Source organism: Rhyacophila brunnea, unplaced genomic scaffold, assembly GCF_057557595.1.
Source record: "Rhyacophila brunnea isolate RB1 unplaced genomic scaffold, BYU_Rbru_1.0 scaffold_4, whole genome shotgun sequence".
Classification (NCBI taxonomy): domain Eukaryota; kingdom Metazoa; phylum Arthropoda; class Insecta; order Trichoptera; family Rhyacophilidae; genus Rhyacophila; species Rhyacophila brunnea.
Window position 1 is genome coordinate 49,886,895 of NW_028233068.1, and position 19,081 is coordinate 49,905,975.

At 31.9% G+C, this 19,081-nt stretch overlaps 1 protein-coding gene across 2 annotated transcripts in view; it reads right to left on the reverse strand.

The window, feature by feature from the left end:
- Positions 1 to 205: 205 nt before the first annotated feature.
- Positions 206 to 19,081, reverse strand: part of Vinc (vinculin) — a 96,370-nt gene continuing 77,494 nt past the window's right edge. The window contains exons 10-24 of one of the 2 annotated variants that reach the window (XM_085954283.1): positions 18,551 to 18,653; positions 18,235 to 18,371; positions 17,705 to 17,835; positions 16,527 to 16,678; positions 16,139 to 16,204; positions 15,727 to 15,838; positions 15,335 to 15,428; positions 14,463 to 14,658; positions 13,702 to 13,935; positions 12,551 to 12,680; positions 8,740 to 8,852; positions 8,380 to 8,470; positions 8,156 to 8,176; positions 6,407 to 6,471; positions 206 to 5,813 (exon numbers count right to left, since the gene is read on the reverse strand). In XM_085954283.1, the coding sequence (XP_085810409.1) occupies positions 5,706 to 5,813; positions 6,407 to 6,471; positions 8,156 to 8,176; positions 8,380 to 8,470; positions 8,740 to 8,852; positions 12,551 to 12,680; positions 13,702 to 13,935; positions 14,463 to 14,658; positions 15,335 to 15,428; positions 15,727 to 15,838; positions 16,139 to 16,204; positions 16,527 to 16,678; positions 17,705 to 17,835; positions 18,235 to 18,371; positions 18,551 to 18,653 (1,753 nt within the window). In that variant the 3' untranslated portion in view covers positions 206 to 5,705. The remainder of the gene's footprint in view (positions 5,814 to 6,406; positions 6,472 to 8,155; positions 8,177 to 8,379; positions 8,471 to 8,739; positions 8,853 to 12,550; positions 12,681 to 13,701; positions 13,936 to 14,462; positions 14,659 to 15,334; positions 15,429 to 15,726; positions 15,839 to 16,138; positions 16,205 to 16,526; positions 16,679 to 17,704; positions 17,836 to 18,234; positions 18,372 to 18,550; positions 18,654 to 19,081) is intronic. The other variant, XM_085954284.1, reaches the window with a different exon arrangement.

Below are 19,081 nucleotides of genomic sequence, written 5' to 3' on the forward strand. Positions count from 1 at the left end.
TTAACTATAATTAGGTATATTATGAATAATAATTACTCTACTTTGTGGGTGTTTATACTTGACCAGCGACATATTTATACTCCCATTAATTTTATTTTATTCTACACATATTTAGGTTTTTGAAATAAGACTGTCAATGTCATATTTCAATAAAAATAATTACAATTAGAAATAAAAACCAATCAATGAAATGAACAATTTTCAAGTAACAAGTCTACAAAAGTTTCATTTCAACAATATATCACAAACAGAGACAATGTGTGTGTGAAAGGAAAAGAGAATCCAAAGATAAGATTGCGTTTTGTTAACTTTATATTGGAACTTGTCTCTGTGAAATTTACTAATTCAGAGGTGTCGATTCAACTTATCTTTTTTCTCATAATATATTATATATTATGGTTAATATGGCATTTTCAACTGAATTTTCAATTTGAAAACATATCTCCTTTTTCCGTCCGCAAATAGTGTTCATTTTCATTTTAAAACCATATCATCTTTGTTCCTTGACCACCTGTGTTTGCTAAACTTTTAAAGGCAAATATACTGCTAATTTTAATAACTGCATCCTAGAAGATAAACATATTTCGTTAAAAAAATTAAAAATATCTTTGATAAGCGATGCCTTGGTATATTAATTTTCAAAAATCTTAATTTTGATTTTTTTTTTTGCATGCACATTGGCGATTAAAAAGTGCGAAAAGTATACGCATCACATAACCGGTTTTGAGGATCGGTGAGTTGAATTATTTAAATTTGGTGCAAAATCTAGCATCTGCACATGCATATAGCTGATTTTAAATGCAAATGGTGTGTTTTTCCAATAGGATACAAGCATACTGTAAGTCTTTCAGATTTTTGTTAATGTCACGTTTAGTGTTAATGTGACTTTTACCTTTGAAATTAAAATTTAGGCTTTAGATAAAGAGGTTATCCACGAAACTACACATTAATAAATACATACCAAGATATTTTGTTCATTTGATTGCTACACGGTGTCATCTCTACAATATTAATTTTCTGGAGTTACATATTATTTTAGAAGACTATCCTGGTTGTCTATGCGCAATTGCGGTCATAAAAATGTAACCATGAACTTTACTATCCAAGACTATTTAATTTATTACGCAATATAGTAAGAAGTTATTTAAATTTTATGTCATTGTAACCTGATTTAATCCTGAATTTCATATATTTACTTTATATAAAACAAACTATATCTGTAGTAGATAAAATCTAACTTTTAGAAAAATAGGATCTATAAGGTACTCCATATTACATTTTAAGACAGCTATTTAAGGCCAATATCAATTAAAAAAAAACAAGGGCATTTGGCGACCTAATATGTATAACATTATCAATCACATTTCTAGAAGGCTGCAATGTCTAAAGACCATATAGTTAACTATTACAAATATGTATGTAGGTATATACATTTTTTTTGTACACAATACACAAGCATCTTGCAACTAAAATTCATGTAATTAGCGAAAAATTAAATTTGAACTTAACAATAAGCAAAAAAATTACAGCAAAATAAATTTAAAAAAGATGAAGAGGTGAATTTTTATCTTGTAGGTAGGCTGTTCGTTGGTAGCCTTTCTGATTATTTCACAGGAAAAGAAGGAGTACAGGTTGATAGTGAATGGAGGTTTGGATTAGAAAATAATACCCCATTTACACGTGCATGGATTTCCTGCTGACTGATCAAAAAAGTTCAGAAGCGTCTGAATTTTCATGCGACAATTTGCGACTGTGCGATATCTGCGAACGATAGTGGCAAACCTTTAGGTAAAAAAACGAACTACACCACGCATAGACTCATTTTGTGGTTAACCGATTTTCATGACCTGCCAAATAGTACCATAATATAATGACAACGTCGCGTCTTGCTTACTTTTGAAGAATGAGATTGCCGAGACAGTCATCATTTTTCCATGTAAACAGTTATTATCGAGACAGTTTAAAATACACACTATTGGTGAAAGTAAATCCATGCACGTATACAGGCGCTATTCAGGGACAAAATTATTCCATTTAAAATAATCAGAGTAGTTTTGATATAATTACAAAGATTGATAATCAAATATATATCTGAAAAAAAATGAAGGAAAATAAAAATAAAAAGCACCCAATGCATTAGTACACTTTGACTTTTATTACAAAGCACATATTTTTGTTTTTCAATATAATAAAAATTCCATAATAATTTTTACAATAAATTTTTCACAAAAGTTATATAGCACGTCTTTTCAATTACAATATCCTATGTTACACTTTTCCAACAATCATTTTCAAATAAAATTTATTCCATTATTACAAAAATATATATCATATTATATTCATTATTCACAATAAGTTTTTATAAAATACAAGGATTGTTATTACGAAAACATTTAATTAGTTTGAATAAGCTGAAGGTTAGCCCGAGATTATTACAATATTGCTATGTAATAATAAGTAAATACAATATGTACCACATATAAGGGTTTTCAAACTTCAATAATCCGCATAAACAGATACACAATAAGGCGAAACAATTTGCGTAAAATACACAATGCCATGCCACTGTCATAAATACTATATTACACATACACAAGACATTAATAAAACATGGCTATCAACTTAAAAAGTATGTCTGCTTTCTCAACTGCTTGTCACAAATCTTGAAATTGACATAAGAATTTCTAATAAACGTGTCAACAACTATTTATATGACTTTATTGCTATGCAAAAATCAAGTTAATGTCTTATATTATTGTAATAGAGTTTATATATTTTCAGTGGTCATCGTCCATAAAATCCTTTAAAAATTTTGAAGGCATTTTCACAAGTCACATTGATTTCTATCGACAACTCCTATCAGCTCAATCATTTTGTGCATACTTTCTATAACTAGAAATTAAAACATTTTATCAAAGTAGCGTAACTTATTTCGGTTTACAAAATGAATGTTTTTCCTACCGATAGTCTTCTGTGATGTTATCAATTTTATTTGAAATTAATCAATTTAGACTTCTTGCAACTTCAAATTTACATAAAAAATGTTTTTTATACAAAATGGGCCATAGAATAAAAATAAATATGTATAGTCAAACCCTGTTAATTTAAAATAAAAAAAAATTCAAATTACGAAATACAAAATATACGGCGAAAAAACAGTAAAACTTTGATAAATATGTTATTTTTCTTACAGATTAATATTTATGGAGACAATCATTGTTTATTCATCGAATTAATAGAAATCGCTTAAATACATAAAATTTTATGAAATAATATAATTTTCGGTGAATTTTGTTTGTATTAACAGAGTTTTACTGTACCGTGCATGACTCACATTATTCACAAGCTCAAAAAATGTGAAATAAAAAACAATACATTCATTTTTAGTCACAATATTTGAATTTTCTCAAATGTCAAATTATATTATTATAGAAATAGTTATCAATCAGAAAAATATATGTTTATATTTTAATTACAGGTGTTATAAATAATTGGAAGTATCGTAAATTGTTACGCTACAATTACATATTACGTCATAATGCAACTGGTTTTATATAATTTTTAGGATGCATAAAATTCTATAGATAATAAATAGTATATACGTATTACAATTATAAATTCGAATTGATTGTTATCATTGAGTGCGTGATATAATTTATATAGTTAACAGGTGAGAAATAGAGAATAGTTGAATGAGATATCAAAGTGCTTAGTAGGAAATATTTACATTTGTGGTGCGTTATATTTACGAAAAGACTTTATTCAGAAAATAGTGCAATACGCAATGCATAATCAATAATTTATGTTTAAAATTTATTATTTATACAAGAGTCTTTAAAAAGTTATGTTTCCATAAGAGCAAAGTACTAAGTAAGAATAAGATTTATGTAAAATGTACTTATAATATTGTAAATAAAATTAAAAAAAAACACTTAAATATTATTACACAATTATTCGAGTGTGATTCATGAAGAAACTAAATAATGTTATCAAGAAGTAAATCTTCTTCAATTATGTAGGTAGCGTATTTGACACTTGGAAAATATGAATAAAATAATACAAAAAGATATCCTATGCTTTAAGCAAACTTAGATTCAGTAGATTTTAATTGGCACGTGGGATTTTTCAAAACACAAGCACAAAAAAAGAACATTAAATTAACCTAAAAATAGTTGTCTATCGCTAAAATACAAGAACTGAAAATTCTTCTATCGTTAATAATAGTTTAATAGAAACGAAAAAAATCTACATAACAATATTATTAAAAACAAGAATTTAAAGCAAATTTTATTACGTCAGCTGGGCTGAAAAAATCTTAGTGGAAAAAATTAATAGTAAATACTTTCGATGATCAACAATCATTAGTCACTGTTTAACAATTTTTTGTCTATAACTAAAATAAAAATACTTCTAAATAATTTATTAAAATAAATACAACAAATTAAAATTTAATCATTATTTTGAAAAATAATGTGTTATTATCAATCAAATATTTTTTTAACAAACATTACAACGAAAATTGATTAATTACTGTTGAGTATAATTGACAATTAATTGCAAAGAAAATAGCTGCGTTAAATGAACGGATAATAATTGGGATTGTACTCTTTCAATATTAAAGGATCCGCGAGTGTGATTGTATTGTTTTACACATTGTTACGCGGCATCCTTAAAAGTATGATATATTATAAAATGTCAAACAAAAACACGCAGGAATATGTCACATCCTTGTTATAATGGCGTCTCATCATTTAGCACCATCGTATATTTATAAACGTTACAAATTAAGTAGACAAAATATTGCATCGTTCGGATTTGTCTTAAATCCCCAAACCCTAGCACCACTTGATGATTTATATAGATTATCCATACTCTTCATTGATTGTGTGAACAGATTGAGAAAATATTATGGATGCACTCTGACAGCAGACTTGAAGATTTCATAAACTAAATGCTTAAATTATAAAAATATTGTGCTCTGTAGTATAAATGCACAAGTTGAAACATCTGATACAAGTATTCCTTAATAAATACTAAAAAAAAGGAAAGAAAATAATATTTTAGAAGATTCCATTATGACTGGATGCGGCAGTGGTGAAGGGTGAAGGTAGCCTGATCAAGTCCGCCATAAATAGTGCACACTAAACAAGTCAGTCATACGTATTTGTTTTCATTGAAATAAGACTACAATATACAGATGGTGTCAGATAGTTTTTAAAATTCAATTAAACCCTGCGAAACCAAGCCATAATAGATAATAGTCAAAATTTATGCATTTAAATCTATTATGGTTTGGTTAGGCAGGGTTTAATTGAGTTTTAAAACTAACCAACATCATCTGTAAATTGTAGTATTAGTTCAATAAAAACAAAAACATATACACGTATGACTAACAAAGTTTAACGTGCACAATTTATGGCGGATCTTAACAGCCTACTTCCACCCTTCGCTACTGGGATCCGGTATTGAAAGAGAATAGAAATATTTGGTATCATGTCCGTACCAAAATAAAGAATCATTACTTGTATCCCTAAATATATTATATATTTATATATCAATAAATTATTATAAAACAATCAAGGATTCTGACATAATATTTTTTCCAATCATTTACGATTATAAAATAATTTATTTATAATGCAGTGGCGTTTCTTCCTGTGCAATTAATAATGTATCTTTGCGAGATTAGATGGTATTTGTGTGATTTACATCTGGTACCAGGGCGATCTCCTGACCCAGCGGAGCTGATATCCTCCCTGGTCGGTTCTGATCTTGATCGATGCGCCTTCCGCGGCCTTCACCGTCTCCTTAACCTAGAATTCAACAAAAAAATATAAATGTGTTTTTTTTTTACCATGTACGATCCTAATAAGATCATATGAGCCTTCACAGAGTGGAGATTTGTATTAACAGATTTTTGTTTTTATGAAAAATAGATGTTAGCCACTTGCTCAACCTATTAGGTCCATACTCAATGTGACTATGAACCTGGGAGCCACGACATTATAAGCTGACACGTAAACTGCTCGGCCATCGTTGGTGTAGTGTTTACTTACACACAAAAATACAATTATGAAAAGCTCATCGATTTTCATTATAGTCATAGCCAACAAGTTCTCTGTTGACTGTTGACATCCCACAGATAATGTTGTATAAATTTCACGATCACCCTTGATCTTCCAGCTTTGCTTAGGAATTCCTTAAGTCCTTAATACATACGTCCAACGAGTAGGTATGATATAAGCCACATCATTACTTCCATAACTCCTTGGACTACCAATACCGCATAATTATTTCTTTTGTGTTTATTACGCACTAACCAAGAATAAGATGATCAATCAAAAATGTAAACATTGCAATAGTTTTTTCATTCAGTAACACAAAGCATGTATAAATAAATACTTACACTTTGCATCAAGTTTTGTGCGTTGCCGACCAACATTTCGGTGGCCTCTTGATCTTCTTCGCTACCTTTAAAAATAAAATAAAAACAAATGAACTTTATTTCATTATTCAACCACATTCATTGACACCATTAATATTGATATTGTTTTTTTTTGAGAATATATTTCTAAATAATTTGTGAATAGTGCAGCATTCAAAATTATGGATTATTTTTATCAAAAACACACATTAACATAGGTTTAATGACTGTATCAAGCTTAATCTTTATATAAAATAGTGACAGAGAATTATAGTTATTGAGATATTTCCGGACTCAAAATAATTAATTATGTTTGACACAGTAGTGTCGGTAGGGCTCATAATATTTTGGCTACATAGAAACAAAGCTTCTTTCTGTAAATAAGTGCATTCTATCATATACAGTAAAACCTCGTTAATACGAATTCCATGGGACCGAAAATCGAAAAAAAAATCGAATTACGCATTATGAAATGTAAGGGAGAAAAATATTAAAATTTAAAAAAAAAAAAAAATTTTTGATTTTCCTCAATATCGTTTACGATCATAAATGTGCCTACCAAATTTCCGGTGCCGTGTGTGTTAATGGGTCATTAAATGTCAGGATTATTTTTATTACCTTCTTAAAATAAGTAATTTATGATGTTTTACGAAAAGTCTGTCACAATTTTCAATGACTGGCTCATGAAATAGTGTACTTTATTACGATTTATTGAATATTTTTATATGCCAGGACTCTGAAATAATTTCGAATTACGAAATTTGAATTAAAGGTATGGTTTTATATGAAAATAATGTTCAAGGGACTTTTTTTTCTCGAAAATTTCGAATTACGGCGAATTTCGAATTATCCGTGTTCTTATTATGTAACAAGGTTCTACTGTAGTATTTTAAGTTAAGAATATGTAAGATATTTTCTGCATGCGAAAGGAAAAAGTCATATAAATTGAAAAATGAGTTGAATAGGTATGCCAAATGTTACATAATAGCTGATATAATATGTAAAACTGAACATCGGGATGAGTTGAATTAACGCATCTGAATTATTAAATGTCACACATAAATATTGAAGTATGCAATAGTGCCAAAATCAATCTTCTGAAAACTAGTGATTTTAGAATTACAAATCGCCTTTTTCCATTCGCACATAGATTTAAGAAAAACATAATGCTAAGACATTTCGGTACTTGTTGTGCAATGTGCAGGAACACAAAAAGCTATAACAACATATGAAACATCACTGCGCATATCCGCTGTGACATATATGTAGTTAGTTTTGGAATATAAAAACAAAGGAAAACCCAACACAACCTACTGTAACCTAAGATGAACCGCTTACTTAAAATATGTCCTGTTGGGTTTCGGTTTATTTTTAAATGAGGTTTCATAGTTCTAATATTCGAAAGTGACAAATGACAGATTGTATTAACACATATTGGTATTTGATATTGAGTGCATTACAGATATGTCGTAGAGCGGTTTAAATGCAACGGGCTATTTAACAAGTACCTACCAATATTGTTTAAGCAACATTATGCTATACCATAATACTAATAGTGCAATGAATTTTTATGATAAAAAAGGTTTTTAAAGTTAGCTATTTTAATAATGAATGAGAAAAAAACCATTGTACTAATTATGACACATTCACGTGGCGAAGTGATCGTTTTATGACACAGTCTACTACTGTATGTGGCGAGTGCAACATAACCATGTCATATAAAAGTTATACCTCTGTATTCTGCCATTCCGACTGCAACGCGAAGCATAAAAAATATAAAATGTATTCATAAAATCAGTTAATAAAACATATAAGCACTAAAATAATATTATGTAATAAATTAATAGTCCTCATGTTGATCTCAAGACTATTATTACATGTATTTTAAAACTGTTTTTGGTTATTCTATTATTTGACAAAAATAGTAAAATTGATACATTGAAAATATCAATTACCTTGAGCTCCCAGCATGGTAGCTTTGACAGTAGATAAGATCTTCAGTTGCGTACCAATTGTGGGGATTCTCTCGCATACTTGTAGTAAGTTCTATAATTAAATACATTACAACAATTAGTCATATTACAGTAACGTTACACGTTCTCAACAAAAGGCACATTAGGTACCCAAAGTTACGACCTTCATTCCATTAACACAATGAGAATGAATAAAATTTATCAAGAAAAAATTAAAAAAAAACACTTACAGTTCTTTCTCAACAAAAGGCACATTAGGTACCCAAAGTTACAACCTTCATTCCATTAACACAATGAGAATGAATAAAATTTATCAAGAAAAAATTTAAAAAAAACACTTACAGTTCTTATTCTCTTATCGGTACATTCAAGGGCAAGTTTCTTGGCGAGGCGGGTGACTTCCTCGGATGCTTCTGCAATAGCCTTAGCCGTGGCTATTAACTCACGCTTGCTTCCTACAAACCAAATCAAAACATTATTACACAAGTATACTGACAAGGAAGGTAGAACATTACAATTTCCTACAAAAACGTTTGAAGCGATACCATTATGTAATTATAAATCAATTCACAATCCAATCATTAATCATTTCAACGATCACAGACAAGCGTTCTTTCATACAAGATTTTGTTTTCCTGAATAGATAATAAATTTTCTTGGTCTAGTCAATATATCTAGTCATGTGTATATATTGTGCCATAAGTAAACTCTATTGCAAGAGCATATACATTCAAAAGTTGTAGGCAAAGATAGACAATGTGCAGAAGTCATACACGTATGGTCAAAATCATTGACGAAGGGTGGACTTAGGCTGCGGAAATACACTAAACTTATCAGACATACTTATTTGTTTTCATTGAACTAAGGCCTTTCGAATCCTTTAAAATCCAACGAACTGGTTGGTGATGGAACTCATATACTGGCCAATGACTGACGCTTCGTACACGGCGCGGCGCTACTGAAACCCAATCGAAATAATAATCTCATAACCTCAAACTGTCAAACACATTGTCTTTCCAACATCATTCCAAGCTTTTTCCATAATATCTTTACAGGAATATTTTGGCAGCATGTAGGCAGGGGAGGGGTATTTCTCACAAATTTTAAATTAAAAACCGGTTCGCCCATTTTTTACTTTTGACGTCTTGACTTGTTATTGCTTGTTCAGATCAGTTCAGTGCTACCAATTTTGGTAAGAAAATATGATTTTTCATTGAATATACTGATATTGGCACCACTGTTTTATGTGGGACTGGAAACTGAAAGACTGGGAGACTAGCGTGTCGCGTCTTTTCAGTTTAGGAGTGAACGTTTTTAAACTGAGAGATTCCAGTTTTGCCGTGAGCGAACCGCCATTGAAATACATTACCATACTGGCTGGAATTTTAGTTTCAGTCTTGTCTTTTTTGAGTTTTCTCGTGAGCAGAAAGCCTAAGAATACAAATTGCAGATAGTGTTGGTTAGTTTTTAAAATACATTTAAACGCTGCCTAACCAATCCTTAATAGATAAAAAATATTCTTTTGTCTATAAAATTTTAGCATATCAATTTATTCGCTGTTTAGTGAGTAGGCACCTATTGAATTGCTACAGTACTATGGTCATATTTTTATATGATGACTGCATTTCAGGTTTCCAACACATATTTGACTAATTGTGTCCTAAACTTGTTCCAGATGCGTTGATTCGTAAGAACATAGAATGGGGTTAACACTACATAGCAGTGGCGGAAGGTGCCTTTGAAAGTATGTAGGGTGTGGTAGACGACTGAAAACAAGTACTGAATAAAAAATATTATATTTTACCTTTTTATAATAGATATTATATGAAAAAAGACAACGGGCACTAAAATAGACATTTAAAAAAAATAATGTCCAACTGCCTCAACGAACTCGAGCTATAAAATTGTCCTATCACGAGAGTCGGATGCTCAGGCCACTATACCATGGGACAAATCCCACACGCCAAAATGAATATATACATAATATTATATACAAAAGGGCCTGCTAGGCTTTATACATACAGCATCAATTCACGTGATAGAATGTCACTGGTCATGACATTGTGTGTATGTGTTTTTTACAATACGTGTGTAATATTTTGTATGTGTTGTGTGCGTGAAATATACTAAAATACTTGAAGCCTTTGCATTATTGTGTTGGTTTCCGCTACGTATTAGTACCAATACTATTTTGACAATTTATATTATTTTACAATTAAAGATTCTTTTTCTTAAGATGGTAGGCTTTAAATAATCGCCTAGTATGGAGTCTTCGCCACTGCTACATAGATAGATGAATACCAAGTTACAACATGCAGACAATACACACATCGTCTTCATTGAGACCCCTCACCTTAAATATTCGTAAGGATCAATGCATCGTTTGATTCTGTACTTACATACAGCTAGTAGTTTTCATTATATATGTATATTATATTACATTAGATTAAAGCCATCCATGCCAAAGTCACTAACAGCAGAAATAGCAGTTTTGAGACAAACATGTCTATGCATTTCATATAAATAATAATAGTCTTTATATGTATACAATAATGTGACAGAATGGGACAAAAATAATGAACCCGACCAGAGAGCTAACTTGTCAAAAAAAAACAATTATTATACCTTGAAGGAATATTACCTCAAAATTATATTAGGTACTGATAGTGACTTTTACCTGAATAACAACAATATACAACCTACCGGTGATATTTAGCGCCACCACTGTCCAGTAAAAGGAAGCAAAGCATAAATTGTATAGCAACATTTAATAAGCTTATTGACAGTATAATGTAATTGCATAATGTAGTAATATATTTGAAATAATATGGTTAATAACACATGATATCTGGAAACGGATTTATAGTACATTTAAAATTATTATTATGTGAAATAATAATATTATAATCACACAAGATTGAATTAGAAAAAAATTGAATTTGGCCGATGTCAGATTTATGATTGTGACTACAACAATGAAATTAATGAATGGACAAAAGATGTTAATTTAGTAAAATGGAGGAAAGGGTAAGTAGGTACTTATATATATTACACAGGAAGATGTGAAGTTAATTACAGCATAAATAACAATGAAAACCTTAGCATAAAAAATATATGATAACATGGTATAGGTTAAATTTATAATTGAATTTATCATTTTACTCTAATATCTACATAAGCATATACTGTCTTTTCTACTTTCTTGTTATACTTACTGGTTATTATTTTGTAATTAAGTCATTTTTATAATTTTGTTTTAATTATGTATTATGGCGCATTGGCCAATCGCTGTAATGCCGTAATACTCTTTTCTAAATAAATAAATAAACAAGAGTGATGGCAGAATTTTATTGATTATATTCCAAAAACAGTATAATTCAATTATGAGGTAGGTAGGAATGTTTCTTGGCCATTGTGGTTAGTTCAGTAAAGTACAGATGTTCCTGGATTATTTTTTTTCCTTGATTTGAACAAACAAACGACCAACAATCAATATTTCATAAAAAGAACCATTATGAAACATAATTGGTGAAGGTTTATCTTTCATAATGTTGTAAAAGTGATGAAGATTAACAAATTCACTCGAATCATTTTTGTAAATAATTGATATTTACCAACTCCCAAAGGGGTGTACTAAAAAGTTTTGTTTATTGATAAATGGTTGTAAGTTATTATTCATATAATTTATTAAGTCCACGATCTGAATCCCAAGACACGTTGAATAAGACAATTTTTATTTCAATAAGACAAACATTTAACAAGACATGTGAATTTTTAGAAGCGGGATTCGAACCCACAGTTCAAAGAGAATATTCTCTCACCAATTTAATGGGGGTCATGTGAACATGTACAGCAATATAAAACATTAGCCAAATAGTGTAATGAAATGAGGATTTCAAACTCAATGCAACTGATATTACAAATTCTCTTTAATAATGGTCATCCCGCTAGGGTAGATTGCCTAGAGGGATGATTATGTGATCTGCTGAAAGAGCCGCACATAATGAGCATTGTTAGAGTAATCACAGTATACTTGAACATTTCGTTGAATAGTTGATGGTCGATTAATTTGTATTTGCAGCTTAAAGCATGATAATGTATATACATATTGATTTCAGTATATAAACAGCGAATGATAAAAATGAATGCAAACCTTTAGAGTCGCTCCTGACAAGTTCTGAAAGGCGAGCCATGAGGACGGCCATTTTCTTGGCGGCGGCGATGATTTCATTGTCCTTGGATGACCACTGCCTGACAGCTCGGTGGAGATTGTGGGCAGCAACCTATAATATCAACAAAAACAATCTTAATAATACTACACTAGTAAAATATATTTTGCTGATGATGCGCGCATGTGTACGGAAAATGTACCAAAATGTATGCAAATATAATCATCTCTATAGAGATTGCTATACCAAAGCCTATGATTGTATTTATTATATTTGAAACAAGTTTTTATTATTATTATTTTTGTTAATGTGAAGTAAAATATTATATTGTGTCATTTACTGTTGAACAAGAGTAGAAGAATGAACCCACTACCATATTATTGGCCAAACACCAAACAAAAGGTAGGTACAGCCATAGATTAAATATAAAACAGATAGAGAGACAGAAAATAACACGCTGCCATCTCAGTTTTTCCCCATGGTCCCATCAGCCAATCACTGCTTCACTTGCAGATCGACTTGGTCACGTGACGAATGTCAGATCATTCAAATAGAATATACATCAAATTAAATATTGTCTGTAGGTAGTAACTAATACTACCATCAGTCTCGGAATTAACAGATAAAAGGTAACTGACAGCGAGTCCTACGAAAACGCATAAAGTGGCATACTAAACAATCTCTCGTTTAAATTTGGCTGAGCATTGTGCTTGGGGACAACATTCAACTGGGTTACTTCATGATTGTCAAAGTAAAAAGAGTGGAGGTTTGTATTAACAGATTTTTTGTTTTTCGAGAAATGGATATTAGCCACTTGCTCAACCTATTAGGTTCATACTTTGAATCCAAACACAAATTGAAAAACAATATGTGTATTTGCCAGACCCAGGATTCGAACCTGGAATCCACGACATTATGAGCCGTTGCGTAAGCTGGTCTGCCATCGTGGTCGTATTTTTCATAATTTCTGTCCATTAAGAATTAACAACAATGAATGTAATGCATTTTAAACAATATTCTGAAATAATTGTATTAATTTTGTATAATCTATTTTTCTTAAACGGAGCATATAAACATCACTACTTGTTACATGGAACACTCAGAAGATTTGTTTAAAAAATATGTAACCACTCACCATAATTGGTTGACTAGGGTGTGGCTGTCTTCTGAAGATGGATTCGTCCTCATCATCAGTATCTGCAGGTGGAGGTGGTCGGGGCGGGGGTGGAGCACTGCCAAGTGGTGGGGGTGGGCGGGGTGGAGGTGAAATGTCAGACGGTACGGGTGGTCTGGGGACGGGCGGGGCGCGGTTGGCCGCTCCTGCGCGACGTGCAAACACTTGACCACATCCCGACACGCAAGCCAGCAGCTGAAAGAGGAAACAGTTTTACTACCATGTATAGTTATTGATATAGGTATAACTGTATTACATTTAAACATTTGGTGAGTACTGAGACTTTCCCATACATTATTTGGATTCTTTCTATAAACAGGTTACTGTAACTTTTAACCGATCATCATTGTCGACACTACAACCAGGGAAACATCTCCAATCCCCTCTGTTTGCCGAAAACTTTCTCCACCGTATTAGTACACAGGGATGCCGTGTCTCTCCCTACAGTGTCCAACCATCGCAGTCCATCCTAGAGATGCCCTACTTTCACACATGAAAGATAGGAGGATCAATATAAAATTCGTATAGTTCATGGTAGTAACTTCCTCGCCATGTGCCATCTTCGTCGCATGCGGCTCTGAAAACCCTTCTCAATATGTTCCTATCAAAGATATCCAGCCCCAGCATTCCGAACTATAGATCAATGGGCCTAATGAGGGTTTTTATAGCTTTACATAATATAGATAATCAGCGAAAATTACAATCAACGGACAAATAGATACCTCATTATTAGCCTCCCTCCAGAAGTTGGAAGCAGCATGGTCTTTAGGATTGAGGGCGACATTCTTTGCTCTTTTCACGGCTGGTGCGACTGCGGCCTGGAGACGGGAATGGGCGGCGCCCAACTCAGCTCTAAACGCTGGATCATCGCTGTTTTCCATCTCTTGGGCGCATACCAGCAATACTCTGTTGCTTAACCTGTTCAAAAATAATGATAATTAAACGTAGCTCAGAAAAAAATATGAAATATTAATTATCAAACAGACATTCCTAATATCATATATTGTAAATCCAATCATCGGGTGGAGAACTATTTATATTTTAAAGTTCAAGACAGGACAGCATACAGTCCACAATAATAATTATTCTATAAAATAAGAGAATTAAAATTGAGCACCCGACCCAGCGACGGGCAAGCTAATGACTGGTTATTATTTATGTTGTCAGCTTATGCTGTGATAGCATGGCTTCATATACCTGAGGTCCGCTTTATCAGAATTGTGGGACCAGGTAAAATTTCATATCTTACGCCTAATTTTGGACATTTATAACACTATTTAAATACAACGTAATATGTATTAATATTTTTTATATGTGTCACCAACTCCTTGTTATAGAGTCTACACAGTCAGAAGCCAGTGTCTGCCTAATCCCCGAGAAGGAGTCAATTTAGTGGATGTCAATATATACTATTATACTCTCCTTTTAAATGTTTAGTAGTCTAACTTATATTTCTTTTTGACAGCCTATTTGATCCATTACTGGATAAAATGATCTGGAATTGATGCATCGGTCATGCCTTTCTCCTGTGAGTCATTGACTAGACTAGGCCTCTATGGCAATATTATTTCTTTAATTAAAATTAAATATCTACCGTGCAATAGCTGATGTGTTGTCCACCATTTTCTGAGCATCTCCGTTACGGATGGATTCATCGCAGAGATATGTGTGCTTCTGCATCAGCTCACCTGGTAAAAGAATAATAAGGTTTCTGTAATAATTTCATTTTCTTGAAGTGTTTCTTTCATTCAGATCTGCTGTTTATTTATTTTGAGAGCAAGGTACATAGTAGTGTATAGTATTTCCTCGACATTATCAGCACGGCCAAAAAAATACTGTACTAATATGGCTATATTCTTTTTATGCACTAAGTACAAAATTTATAGTGTACAAACAATAGATGCCAAACTTCTAAGCAATCCAGCCGAATATTGAGTTTTGATTTTTACTTTTTATTTACAGTAATGCTCCTTAAAATATTATTACCAGCTGTTTTGATAAAATCTAGTGGATTGACGGCTTGATCACAGAGGTCTCTCACTCTCAGAACGGTGTCGGCATACTGTTGTCTCAGATTATTAAAATGTTCTTCGGCCACCTGTAATGCGAAAAACCTATTAATTATTTGGAAAACTAGTAATTTTTTGGTATAGTGTTCATATGAACGCGGTGCGGTCACTCCAAAACCGATAGTAAATATTTAAACCAGAATCTGCATCATAGGCATGGGGTACGTATACATATCCGATTGATTTTCATGTATTCATACAAATGCTGTATAATCAGACCACGTTCATATGGATGTGTCAATTATAAATATTTGAAAAAAATTTATAATTGACATATCTCTGAACATACATACACAATGCTTTTATGGATACGAGTGGTGTTGACTTACCTTACTGCTTGGATATGTTAAACGAATTCTTCCAGCCGATATAAGTTGCGGCGATAATTTTTCAACCTGAATCAGAAAAAATCAAATATAAGATATATAATCGAAACAAATAAAATGCATTGTATAATTTTTAAAATGATGAATATTTTGTAAATATCTTTTGCTTTGTTTATGTTTGCTCCTTAGATAGAGCATATGGACACCACGCGCCGCTTTTTACTTTACGGCGCCCCAGATCACGCTTACATCCTGTAGCTCTGTCATATTATGATAATATGACAGTGCACACACAGCAAAGAATTATACAATTTCATTCGTCAATTTTTTTCATGTTGTCTACTAAATAAAAGTGTCTATCAGTGAAATGATAATACATCAACAAACAGACCTGTGATGCATTGGCCACCAAATCCTCGGCAAGCCTCTTATTGGCTGCGGATCCTCCAACGGCCACAATCTGAGATGTTTGATTAGCTCGCTCGCTGAAATGGGCTAGATTGTTGGCTTTCTCAGAGAAGTTTTGGTCTCTGCCAGGCACGCCTACAAAATTAATATATAAATTGACATAAAAATGTTACATACCTATCTCAATAATTCAATTAGGGTAAATTTTGATTGCATACAATATAAATGTAAAATATCTATTGAGTAAATTAATGAAGAATTGATGAAGCCAAAATACAACACTCTAAGTGGAAAGTCCATCCAAGGACATTAATATTTTATGGGGTACCGATTGCAAAAAATGTATCAAGTATCACTTTAAATTCAGCATCATAAAATACATACCCAAATTGAAAATTAATCAAATCAGACGATAAATATAGAAAATTAAAACATTGGACGCCATCTTGGTATTTTATGGGCTTCCAATTGCAAGAGTGTAACATCAAATTAGTTTTAGCATGGTAACACGCGTTTAAATTGAAAATCAATCAAATCAGACGATAGTTATAGAAACATAACTAACCATAGAAAAATAACATTTTAGCGGCCCGCTTCCAATTGCAAAATATCAAGTTTAAGTTCTGCACGATAAAATACATGTCTAAACTAAAAATCATTCAAATCAGACAATAATTAAAGGAAAATTTTAATTTTGGCTGCCATCTTGTTTTAATATAAAAATTGAATTGGCGTAGAAAACCCGAGCACATTTTGTCCTTCAATTTATGGCTAATGTAAAATTATATATCATAATAAATTGAAGCGTTAACAGTAACTTAGGCTTAGGCAACATACGCAATCCGCAGATTGTTTGCTTTGAGTTGGGTATAATGACATTTTCTCATACAACAATTAATATCATTCTAGTTTATGATTGATTATAACTCAGTAGATGAAAACAGATTAATTTTGTAAGACTGTCAAATTTCTTGTCATACCCAACTCAAGACTATTAATTTCTCAATTGATTCTATATAAGTTAGAGTTTAGACCCACCGTATGTCTATAGTAAGTATACATATACAAGCAATAGACAATATTTAAACAAATTTGATTAATCAAAGTTTAACATAAACACACAAACACAATTAATACATGACAATCTTCTGTAATGTTTACCTTCAGGAGTGTTGACGGCTTCGGAGAACTGTTTCAAAGGTGTGGCAATATCGATGAAGTCTTCAACAACTCGGTTGACGACGGCCCTCTCGATGGCATTTTTCAATTCACACAATTTGTCTGACAGATTTCTGTAAAAATGAGTAATAATATAATAATGTGTAATGCTTTAAACATTTATGATAATAAATACATTAAAAATGGTAATCGTCTTAAGATAATTGAAAGGTTGAAAGTCTATAGGGTCCAAGTGCCAAAAATGTGAAACTGAGATATAACAAAAAAAAAAGAATGAAACCATATATATATATATGAAAACTTACATTTTTATTTTTACAAAGTTACAGAAGAACATCAGTATAATAATATGATAAGTTTAAGATAGAAGAACTTAGACCCTTCAGAATATTATTAGGCGTGGCGTGATTGTATTGAAGTAAAAAACTTGTTATAGAATTTTTTGGTACTTAGACCCTATAGATTTTCAACCCTTCAATTTAGTATCATGCGGAGTATATTATCATATTTACCTGGTGATCTCCTTAGCTTGAGCTGAGTCTCCTTGTCCTCTAGCGCAGAGTTCTCCTAGCTGGCTTGACAGTTTGTGTACCTCTCCACAAAGCTGGAGAATCTCTGCTTTTTCATGTCCCTGAAGACCGTTGGCGATCTACAAGAATAAAGAATGAAGAAAAGTTACATAACCATGGTTGATTCCATGAAGAGAGAGAAAAGATGTATGAATACTATCTGTGGCTATTTTAAATTAATATACATATTTTGTCATCAGTCAATCCAAATGTCAGTATTTAGTTGACCGCAATAAATATAACTGAAGTAGACTCCTACCTTTTGTCCTTGTGTAACAATGGTGTTGATGGCTTTTTGGCCTTCAGCCCTGGTGATTGAGTCGGCCGTTGGATTTAATAGCCACTTGTGAGCTGTCTCTAATCTGGAAATCAGTAATAGTCATTGAAAACTGATAATTATTATCATGGCCCCCACAAGGGGGTGGCTGACAGGGCTCTAGCCTAGCGGCTCCTGCTCAGGAGGGGCCCGGCGTGGCGGGTCGATAAGATATGTGAGATATACACACATCACAAATTTGCTTTAATTGTAAAAAAAGTCTAAAGGCGCTATTTCACAAAAGGGACATTAACATTTAAAAAATGAGGTTGTAAGATGCAATTTGAGTGTTTTGTATTGATACTCTCCAACTCCATAATTCAAGTAGATGTATTAAAACTACATAAATCACTAAGAATAAACCGAATGCCCTTACTTTTACCACATATGCCTGAAACTTAGCGATAGGCCCGCCAAAGATTGTGGGGCCATGATTATTATTACAGTTAAAATATAAAAGGATTTATAATGATT